Source organism: Centruroides vittatus, unplaced genomic scaffold (assembly GCF_030686945.1).
Source record: "Centruroides vittatus isolate TY-2023 unplaced genomic scaffold, ASM3068694v2 contig_1477, whole genome shotgun sequence".
Classification (NCBI taxonomy): domain Eukaryota; kingdom Metazoa; phylum Arthropoda; class Arachnida; order Scorpiones; family Buthidae; genus Centruroides; species Centruroides vittatus.
In genome coordinates, this window is record NW_027120916.1 from 581,509 (window position 1) to 594,038 (window position 12,530).

Here is a 12,530-nt window from a genome sequence, read left to right on the forward strand (position 1 = left end):
TATAAAATTATCAAAAGAATTTCTATTTACGTAAGTCAAATTATTTTTTCTATCATCAATTAGAAACTGAAAACATGGATACATGCCTATAGATTTTTTTATATTTAAAAGCATATACGTTTTTGTTAAAAAAATCATTTATATACTTACTGTTATAATGTCATTTTTACGAAAACCTAATTCATCATCATCATGTCTTTCAAAATCTAATAGGGCTTTGGCACGTCTTCGACGATTTCTAGATACATTAACAAATACTTCATGATCTCTAGCATGTCCATCCATTGAATAATCAGCAATAAGATTCTGTAAAAAATATTTACCAATATTTTAATAAAATAATTTTTTTTCTTATTGTTTGAATTATTTTTAAAATAAGTTTTAAAAATTTTCATACAACTTTAATTTTGGGATCAACAGATTGAAAATGACGAGCAACTTGTAATATAGCTTCTCGTAAATCTACAAGAATTTCTGTTTGTCGAATATTTTTACTACGAATATCCTCATCAGTTTCCCCATCTCCAAATATTATTAACTGAAATACTGATTTTGATCGTTTTAATTGACGTCGATTCAAATGCTATAAAAACAGACAAAAATTGTATATAATAGGATTATTTTTTTATTTTAATTTAAGTATATAGACTTAAGTATAAAATTTATATTTGATTTTACAAATAATCAATAAACATACTTGTTTTGGTAAATTTTTTGCACTTTCCGGGTTCAATAATGCTCCCTGATCTGCCATTAAATATGCTAAATGTTTTCTTCTATGAGTTTCAATAACTGTATCAGTAAGAGATGAAGCTAAACGTGAAGATATTTCAAATAACTGTTCTACATCTTCAACGTCTCCAGGTATATCAGAAAGAGCATTGAATATTTGTGCTGAATTTTCTAGTTGTTTTAAATCTGATTCCTGGTATAAATTATAAAAAATACTTATCATACATTACACATCAAATAAAATTAAAGACTTAAAAATTAAAGAAATAATTTGCAGAGTTAATGCCAAGATTTAACAAATATGTAATAAATATAACTATTAATTAAATTAAGTTATGAAAATATAATAAACATTATAGATACTTTATGAAATATTGATAAGAATGTCTAATTTCAAACAGACAAACTGTTTAGTTAAGGCAACCAAAAATAAATAAATAAATATATATAAAATTATGTTGCTTATGGACACTTAACACAGATGGGTAGACTATTGTAAAAATTCAATACACTACAATCATTAGCATCACATTATTGTGCAAGGAGCCACCACATGATATAGCAGACTTTATGCAAGCCATATGCAAACTAGTGGTACACATGACAATGCTCAGTTAAAAAAAGAAAATGCTGAACAAGTATTAAATTTTACTCTATTTTGTGGCTGTTCATGTAACCTAGTATTTGGATGTAATGTGTGTGTTTTTGTTTTATCTAGTGGTTTATTGCTTATGACTTTCTTTTTTTCCTGCTATTTACTTTTAAACTTGATGGGAGGTTAGTTGGTAGACAGTGAGGAGTGAAAGATTATTAGTAGGCTGTCTCTTGCTGACCTGTGACTACATCCCTATATACAGCATATAAATAGCCAAATTTCAAACACACAAATATGCTGCTTAATTAAGACAACCAAAAATTTTTTAAATTAAATTTAATTAAAAATTTGAAAATAAAATTTTTTGGTTAATTAAGCATTATATATATTGTATACTTAAGATGTTTAAGATAGTTATGAGTTTAATAGAGTTTAAGATAATGTCTGTATTGTAGTTTATCTCATCAGCCAAGTGGTAATCCACACTCAAATTTCTGGCTATATTCATGTATACATTATATACATATATATAAGTACAAATAATACAATAAATTTATAGCATATTCTATTTATTACATTTCCAACTACATATGTAAATTACTGTATAATTTAAGATATATACGTTACCGGCCAAACCCGATTTCAGACCAAACTAGTTTATCCTACGTGTGTCAGGCCAAACTAGTTTGTACTAGGCCTAACTGATTTAGAATTATTATTCAAGTATATTAATGGTTAAAATAAAATTAAAAGGCAATCAATTAGATGAACAATATTTATTCAAACATAGTCTACTTAATTATAAAAAACGAGGTTAATGTTACCCTAGGTATCGAAGGTGGCGGCTCGTCTCCAATTCCAGCAATCAGAAGACAGGGAACAGTGGGGACACATGGTCTAAGCTAACGTAACCTATTCTAATAAATTACCATAATTATCATCAACCAAATTATTAGAATAGGTTAGGTTAGGTTAGAATGTGCATCCCCACTGTTTCCTTTCTTCTGATTGCTGGAATCAGAGACGAGCCGCCACCTTCGATACCTAGGGTAACATTAACCAAAAACGGTATTAATTAGAAGTGATACAACACTCGTACAAAACTATAAAATAAAAATAAGCTAATCAGTACTTATCAGTTTGTATTTTTTTATTATTTTTTTTTTATTCATGCACTTTTAAAGGTAATTAACTTTCGAAAATATTTTCAAAAATTCAAACGAAATAATAAAAATAACTTTTAGAGTCAAACTAAAATTAAAAATGAACTTATTTGTGTTTCTTAGTGTAACACACAAAATATTTTATCTTTTATTTATTTTTACAGGGTGTGCTGTGGTGGCAGTTTGAATTACGCAAAATCATTTTTTTTACACTGGCACCTATTTATAGTACATAAATCAGTTCGGCTTAGGACAAACTAGTTTGGCCCGAAATCAGGTTTGGCTGGTAACATATACATGTCAATTAATGTTATAAAAAATTAAAGTTGAATTTACTATATAACAGTTTAATTTTCAATCTCTTATAATATATATCAAACAAATATCAGTAAATAAAATATGCCTTGAAGTAACATTAAAATCATACTAGAGATACTAGGATTGGTGATATATTTTTATTTATGTAGATTTTATTCGTCAAGATCTATTTAAACAAAGGTTTTTAAAACTGAAATATGATATTTACATTCATTTGTTTATGACAAATAACCACTTCCATAAAAGTATATGTTATTAAATGATCTATGAAAAGAAGTAACATTTTGAAATGTCAAAAGTACTTCTTTAATTCATCAAACAAATAAATTTAATGTCAAAAGACAGTACAATTTCTTATGTAAGCTATAATTTTTGATTTAATAAAAGATAAAGTCATGATTTAAATCATTTGAAAGATATTTTTTTAAAATTATTTTCTTAAAATTATCTTAAATGCAATTTTAATATTTTATAAAGTATTTTTTTTTAGTTATCTAAAGAAATATCTTAGTAAGACAGATTGAAATGTTACAAGAAAAATTATTTCTATTATTTAAAATTATACACACAAAACTCATTAGTTACATGAAAATTATTAAATAAAGTTTCTATGAAAAGATAAGGTATGTTAGTTTACAAACATCCTACTTTCATTTTTAGCATTCCTAAAGTAATTTGGAAGAGAAAAAGAGAGCCTTCATAGAAGAACATATCCCAGATGCGAAGAAGGATCTTCATGTGCACTACATTGGCAAATAGGGTTAGAAACCATTGTAGTGTTATTAGTGATAATTCTGTAATTAAATTATTAACAGAAATTTAGTTATTATACTAGAAGAATCCTTGAATTACTAATAAATTTTTTAAAATTTAAACAATATGAAAAAAATTTATTTATACTCCAAAAATAAATTATTTAAAATGATAAAATGACACAACAAATATATAAAACATTATTTTTTTTAATATGATGATGATGATGATAATAATCTATATATATATATATATATATATATATATATAAATATAAATGGACATGTTTGTGCCTATATTTCACTCTGCAGCCAAAACTACACATCGCACATGAATGGTGTTTATGTGTGGTAGTAGCCCCAAGTCTCCCATCGTGCACTATGGTGGTTGCATCTCAATAGCTATAAGGGTGTGGGAGATATGGGGGTTGAAAGTGGTTGACTTCGAAAATGTGTGACGCTTCGATGAGAATGTACCAGTTTTTTCTAGAAAGTTCCAGAATCTAGAAGTGAAATTTGGTACACAGTTAGAGTACGTCATGAAAACACACACTAAGAAGGGATTTTTCAAAATTCCCCCCACAGGGGGGAGAGGGAGAGCATTAAGTCTTAACCTGAAGAACGGCTTCTACTGTAATATTTTAGATGCAATTTTTTTGTTTTTAACTACGTTTAGTCTTCATTGAGTACTTAGGTGTATTAAATTGATAACATTTCAGACATCGTTATAAACATTTTTTATATATTTCGATTTTTTAACCAAATGTTCGAACCGTTTTAAATTTGAATTTCTTTTTGCATATTGGTTTGATTACAGAACGATTGTAAGCGTTCCAGAAAATTTATCAAATTAAAAACAGTTTGTTTGATTCTCAGCAATTGTCATCATTCTCAGTAGTAGTTGTTAAATAACAATTGCTATGGTTGTTGAAATATTGAATGTAAATAGGGTTTGCTTGCAAAATCCGTGCGAGCAAAGCCGCAGGTAACAGCTAGTAATAATAATAAAATATTGTTATTATTATTATCATCATCAGATTTTATATCTTGTAACAATGATTTCTTTTCTGAAAATGAAATTTTGATTATAAAAAGTTTATTTACAATATATATCTTTTGGAAAAATACAAATTTTTAATTAATTAAATTGTTATTTTGAACAATTCAATTAATATATTTAATGATAAAAGAACAGCATTATTAATGTTGTCACTGGTTCCAATTTAGACACTAGGTTGAAAAAAGTTTTCTGATCTTAATTCTATTTTACAGTTATTTGTTACTCTGTTATTTTGCTGTTACATCTTATTGTTTATAAATTTTAATTTGATAAAAAAAAATTTTGTATTATTTCTTCTGCTGGGTAAAAGGAATAAACAAACTATATAAATTAAGTAATTAATTAAATTATTAATTTCTTTACAAAAAATAATCAAAGATATTTCAAAAGCTTTTAAGTATTTAGACAGAAAAAATTTCATAATAAGCTAATGCCTTTTTAAAGTATTTTATAAACATTTATTATACAACTTTTCCTTAAAAAATGGTTATTTCATTCTAAAAAACACAACACACAAAAACTTTTATGATTTAAGGATATTCCTAAAGTAGCAAAATAATCAGATATAAGTTTAACAAGCTATTAATTATTATTCAACTGTTAAATTTGAAAACAAATATCTCTGTTCTGTTACGAAACTACTAACATACTCTTATTAATTATCAAATGATGTTATGTATGTTTTGTATAGCAAAACAGAAGCATTACTTTGATGGTGTGGCATTTGAAATCAATGAAAAAGACAAAATTGCATATAACTTTTGAATATGAAAAATATGTAAAATGTAAGATATGTATATACAGTAGCTATCAAATTAATTTTAAAAAATAATATATATTATAAATGATTATAACAAAATACAATAACTAATTAAAATAATAAAAATTTTTCTGTAAATCTAAATGGTTCATATCAGCATTAAATTATTATTATAATGCTAATAAAAAATAAAAAAACTGATTTGAATATATAGAGATTTCAATATAACTTGATTTATATAGCCAATATAATCTAAAGCTGTATTCATTAATTTAAGCCATCATAAACCACAATTAAAAATAAAAATTTGTACTTTCGAATTAAAGAATATCATAAAATTTAAACTGCTGCTTCTTCTGAACATATGAATATGAAAAATATGTAAAATGTAAGATATGTATATACAGTAGCTATCAATTTAATTTTAAACTTAATGTTACAGTACTTAATGTTAGTGTCAATAAGCACTTGTTATATATAATCTCTTAAGACTTATATACTGCTCTTCAGAGCACAATCCATTTTTTAATTGAAAAAACTTAAACTTCAGTAAATTACCTTTTTTAACAATCAGTTTAAGTATTTTTATAATAAATTTAAATGTTTTCAGATATTGCCTATATACATCTTCAAATTAAGTAAAAATAAAATTTTGAATTGAATGTAAATGAAAAAACATTAATACTTTTTTTGGTGCTTGCAAGGTAGTGTTCCGATTATAAGTGATGTACAGTAGAGCGTCGAAAAGTGGAACGTCGGTAATTGAAATGGCCGGAAACTGGAACGATTTTCAGTCGGACTGTGTCGTGCTGAATCGAACGTTTTTGATACTAGATTTACTTCTAAAGTATAATTTTCATGTTTTTTATATTCTTCAATATATTTATTTTGTTTGTACAAAATAAAGAAATAATTTTTAACGATACGATAGCCTCGATTATTATTATAAAAATTTTCGTTAGGCTTAAAATCAATGAAAATTCAACACGAAGCAACACGCAACAGAGAAAAATTCAACAGAAAGCGACACGCAACGAAGAAAAATTTGAACATCGGACAGGTTAATATATTTTTTCATACATAATCGGAAATTGGAAAAAATCACTACTTGGAAAGACCCCAGTCCCCAATTGGTTCCACTTTTCGACGCTCTACTGTATTGCATTTTTTATCCCTACTTTTAATTCTTTTCACTTTGACAGCACCTAAGTCTAACAATCTAAACTTAAACCTTCCTTTTGTTTATGAATAAAGTTCTTAAATGTTGAGATACAGATGGTTAGCACTTTCACTGTTCATATCAGGAAGTTAGTTCAATGCAGTACAATAATATGTGCTTGCTCCCAGTTAACACACACATTTTTATCAAGACCCTCCTTTACTAATGCCATTCTGTCTTTACTTTAGTAGTTTCAAATATTCTTTCAGCCTTTCTTTTAAAGATCTTACATTACTGCCTAAATAGTGTTTTCATTTTTATCATTTGTGGTATAATGGGAATTACATAGATCCCCTGTCTGGTTATTACTTTTTTACTAGTTCCTTATCATCTCTAAGTTGGTTAAAAATGGAAAGCTTTTTCATTGTTACAACTTTGACTTTTGTTGTTAGATGAGGCTTGACGAGTCTACAGCCATACAGCCCTGTAAGTTTTATGTATGGATGCTGTTATAGAACACTGGTTTCTGTATAGGTGATATTTCTTATAGGTTATCATTTCTATAGGTTCTTTCTGTTTCTTACTGTTATTTCAAATAATTTGAAAGTCTTATGTCCTATTTAATGAAAAAAGCTTAGTGAAATTATGTTCTGTAGAATGTATAGCTTCTTGTGAAGCCTGTTATTTAAATAAAATTTAAACGAAATTTTATATTTTGCTCAATCAACAGAGATACAAAAGGATTATTCAAATACAATCGCTATTACAAATTTTTTTAACCAGATACTTTAGAATTACTACTATTTTATCATTCATTTAGTATTAGCTTTTAAAAAAAATAATAAAAAAAATATGGATTTCAAAAAATATTTCAAATGACATGCAAAAATAGCAATTCAGTAAAAATATCAGCATTTTCAGTAATTCAGGAAAGTATTAATGTAACTTAGCATTTTCTAAATTTTGTAAATCTGTAAATACTAAATTCATTAAAATCATATAAAATAAATAATTGAATACAGTTTAAAAAATTAAATATCTTCTATATTATATGAAATCTCTCAAATACCTTACTGATATTATATATCAGTACGATATTTGTCAAATCATATCACCAAAAAGAAAATTATGAATTTGATGTAGCTTCTTACCTTAAAACAAAATACACAAAAATAACGATTTTTTCCACGTTCAAAACATCAATAATTTATATATTTAATATCAGATTAAAAATATCACACATTAATTTGATTTAATTTATACAAAATTATATACCTATATCATGTTCTTTAAGAACAACATCTAAATCCGGAAGATAATTAGTTATTAAAGCAATTAGAACCCTTTGATCAGCTTGAACTCCAATTAGTGTACTAGAATAATATGAAGCTGGCAACAAATCTTCAACAATTTGACACATCAACCAAAAAGCATCTTCTTCTTCTAAGAATAAAAGTAAAGATGCTCCAATCTAAAAATAATTAGAACAAAACGGTTACAAAGATATTATTTTAATATTACATGTCATATTACTATACATATCGAAATTTCAACTTTGATAAAATGTACATGTTAATAGTTCATGTAAATTTATGTTACTTAAATCCACCCTTTAAAACACAGGTTTAAAACAAAAAGTAATATATTCACGTATTATAGTAAATATATTAATGCACAAAAAGAACACAATTCAAGTCTAGAAACTAAATATACAAATAATAGCAAATGATTCACAAAGTCTAACATTAAAATATAATATGTAAATAGCAAAACAAAAAAAATTAACAAATATAATTGTAATTAATAAAATAAAAAACATCAAATAAAATCTAAAAAAAATAAATAAATTTTGCAAGCTACTTCTGCTATTTATTAGCCAAACTTCTAATTCATAAATGTTTAAAGCTACCTTCTTAGTATCTTTACAATACATTTTATCAGATCTCATACACAGGCAGATTTAACATTTTGTTTCCTCTAAACTATATCTTTGTCGTTGTCCTCTTAAGTAAAAATATACCTTTAAAACGTTAAAAAAAATTTTAAACTAAAATTATACTGATTGCTTTTAAAATTACATTTATGTACCTGTAAGAAATTTTTCTGCTCTAGATTTCAACCTATTTAGCATTTTGGGAAATCTGCTCTTGTTCAAATATTTTGTTCTTTTAATATTAAAATAGTAGCAATTCATTTGTAAAATAATTTATACAGTTATGATATATTATCAAATACATTAAATATTTTATAAAAACTTTGCTAATAAAATAAATTTAAGTTGTAAATTTGAAATTTGTGGTTCATCCAAAGAATATTAAAAGCAGTATAACTTTTAGTCATTTATGTTTTGAACATATCTTTCAATGTAATTTAGTAATATATTGATAATAATGAATAAAGAATCTTAAATGAATTTGATAATGCCAATTTAAGATCATACCCAATTCTTGAAAACTTCTCATAAATAGGAGCAAATTTTTCCATTATTTATGGTCAAAATTTGTATATTATTCTAGCAAAACCCAGAAATTTTATCTCTGTTCCCAAAACAACAATAAAATGCTATAAAACATCAATTTACTTCTCTACCCAATAATTCTAAATGAAATAAAATAAATGAAAGTAATATAAGAGAAGCAATTATATAAATGTTATCAGATATTTCTTTATTTAATGATAAAAACAAAGTTAATTAAGACAATATTTATGTAGAAAAAGTAAAAGTAAATTAAAATTGCTTTTTATTAATGAAATGTAATCACTGATAGAAGGATCTGTAATGTAGAAATAAAATCACTAAACTGTATAATCATGTTGGAATGAACAGTGCTATTTCTATCAAAAGATGTGACATGAATAAAACAAAGAAAATAGAGACTAAAGGCTAAGAGTCATCTAATCAAGATATGCAGAAATTTCAATCACATTAAACTTATTACAATATTTTGTCTTACAAATTTCAGCTTGTGTTTATTGTATTGAGTAATTTATCTTGTAAATGAGAGAGAGAAGAAAACAGCTCACTGTATCAAATTCACATATATTAAGCACTTGTAAATAGGTGTCACACTGTATACTAATAGAAAATTGTATTATAATCAAATAGAAGTTTGTTAATCCGGAATGTCTGGTAATTCAGCACTCTCTGAAAAATAGCCAATAATCTAACATGCTTCTCTCTCTCTAGCATTCCATGAATCAAAATTTGTTCAGTATGGGGTGAACTAAAGATTCCAAGCAATAATGTGTTCGTTAACAGGTCTCTCATTCACTGCTGGTCAAATCATTTTTGTAAATAAAACTAATCATTTGACTAACAAAATCAAGCATGCATTTGTCAAATCATGAAAAGATTTCCCATGGTCCTTCTTCAGGATTGAAGTGACATTTTCTGGGAGCAATTCAAATGCCTGTCTAACAGTAAGCAGTGTGTCAATGACTACTCTCTCATTTTCCACATTGGTCTCTCTTCACTAAGGTGCTAATTATGTTGTTTCACAATACTGAGGTAGTTAAAATTGGTTATCGTTTAAATGAAAAAAGTCTAGCACTCAATGCATCTACTAATATAACTCAAAAAAATGTGACAATGAACTTAATATTGCATCTTAAAGGTTAATTCTTTTATAATAGCTTCTATTCTCAAGGAGTGAGGATGTGTCAAAATGACATCATTTTGATGCAAACAAGCACTATATGCTATATACAAGACGTTAAACCCACTTAATGCATCTGAATAGGCTTATACTATAAATAAATCACAGAGTGTAGCAAAGACAATTTCTGATCTTAATATTTCCTACTTCAGGAAAAATTCAAAATTAAATCTGTATTACTTACTACTCCCGTTCCTTGACAGTAACCAATTTCAGGATATAACCATGCCAAGCCACGAAGTATTCTTCGTAAACGGGATATTCCTGTACTGTTCATATGAGAAAAACAGGCATTGCTTGGCATAGTGCGCAGAAGATCCTATATTTAAAATAAAATGGCACACTATTTAAAAACATAATTCTATAAAACAAAACATCGTACACCATACTTATTTATAAAAAAACAAACCTTTTCAATCTGTTTTGATGTCATTATATGATCATTAGAACTGGCTTTGACAACATCTTTATAAGATAGATCTGAAGAATGTTTCTTTTGCATTGCACCAGATAATCTCATCCATAACTGAGGTCTTAAGGAATGAGGAATACCTTGCTGTACCATTGTTTTTAATTTCTCTGAATGAGGTAAATTCATTTCAACCTAGAAAGTTGTCAGTGATGATAATCTTTTGAATATATGTCAATATGCAAAGTAATAATTTTCATTTAATAATAAATACTACTGTTTAAAATTTATAGTAATTCATATATTAAAATATTTTTGATGAAACTTTATAAGACTAATTCTTTTTTACCTTATCCCAAGTAAGATCACCAACTTCATTATTATGAGTAAATTCCAAATAAGCAATCCACTGCAGTCTGTGTTGAGGATCCTCAGTAAATGGAGTGCTCAACAATTTACTAGAACTCTGTTCTGGACCATCTAAAATTAATATCGAGAGCAAAAGTAAATTTTATTTTAAAACTGTTTTTATATTTTGTTCAAAAGCTATCAGAAAATCAAACAGACATTCATTTATGTATAAATTTAAAAGGAAGAATTTGAAATTTATTTTATATATCCCTTTTCTTAATCAGTTTTAAGTAATAAAATGATTTTTTATCATTTATTTGAACTGATTTTTTAGATGATTATTTAAAGTGTTTCACAATGACTTAGTCCAAAATCATTTAGTATTAAAATATAAAAATCATAGTATTTTTTGTTCATAATTTTACACTAATTGCTTAATTTAATTAATATTTTTTTATTTATCTATGTAATATTACTAAAATATATGTTAATTTTAAGATTGTGTAAATATTCATTTAGTGAAGAAACAAACTACGATGTATGAATTACATTACTACATTGTTCTATACAACTTCTGTTATACAAAATATCTTTAAAATTATATGGCTTTGTATCTTTCTGGTAATTTCTAGCCAACCATTCACCTATTCTGTAAATATTGTAATACACGAATTTGTAATTGTTAAATCTATAAAAGTAATAAAAACAATACAGTTTTTCAAAATAAAAGTAATAATGACTACTAATTATCAACAAAAACTGAACTGTAGGTTAGTTTTTATGCAAAACATTATCTTTCATTCATATGATGACTTATGATAGTCAATTAATAATTTAATTAATGAATATATTTACTATCAAACTAAGTGGTGAGATTTAATATGTATTAAAAAGAATTCAATCTGAATTCTAATATTCTCTTATAATATTGCTACTTTTAATCACTCTGCACTGATCAACAGATATATCTGTCAAGTGCGATCATGTGGCAGTTGTCCATCCACCCCTTTTTGTGAAAATGTACGAAAATGCCTGACGGGAATTTTATTTTAGTAGTAGTTTTCCTCTTGAAAACGACCACGGGTTTTAACTTTGTTCCATCTGCCATGCATGTTAATACCACTGTAAACCTAGTCTTTTCATGGCCTGTACTTCTGACTTGAAGTTTTACACCTTTTGTTTCCAAAGTTCTATTGTTTATCATGTCGAAGTTCATCGGTGTTTCATCCATATTTCCAATATTACATAATGGAATGTTGTATTTTTGCCTCATACCAATAACAAACTTGTGAAAACTCGTGACTTTATGGTCAAGATCTTGTGGTAATTTCTGTGCAATTTTTGTTTTCTGTCATGTTGTATTACCAGATTTTTTTCTGTTCATGAAACGATCGTACCAACCTACTGTTGCTTTAAATTCTTTGCCTTGTTCTGGATTGGCCCGTGCTCACTTCAATGCATAAGCCCTAATCATGTTTTTTGTAACAACAATTCTGCCTCTGTTCTTGTACCCATTCTGCAATGTTATTTTCTAAATCTGGTCAGCAAGCTAGTCCTCTCCTCATAGAACATTTT

At 26.3% G+C, this 12,530-nt stretch overlaps 1 protein-coding gene across 1 annotated transcript in view; it reads right to left on the reverse strand.

Moving 5' to 3' along the window:
- The window catches only part of LOC136968485 (small G protein signaling modulator 3 homolog), a 43,758-nt gene that overhangs the window by 13,430 nt on the left and 17,798 nt on the right, over positions 1–12,530 (reverse strand). Inside the window, exons 4-11 of the mRNA XM_067262463.1 lie at positions 10,954–11,084; positions 10,605–10,799; positions 10,380–10,514; positions 7,815–8,010; positions 3,457–3,602; positions 698–925; positions 398–583; positions 151–306 (exon numbers count right to left, since the gene is read on the reverse strand). Coding sequence (XP_067118564.1) covers positions 151–306; positions 398–583; positions 698–925; positions 3,457–3,602; positions 7,815–8,010; positions 10,380–10,514; positions 10,605–10,799; positions 10,954–11,084 — 1,373 coding nt within the window. The remainder of the gene's footprint in view (positions 1–150; positions 307–397; positions 584–697; positions 926–3,456; positions 3,603–7,814; positions 8,011–10,379; positions 10,515–10,604; positions 10,800–10,953; positions 11,085–12,530) is intronic.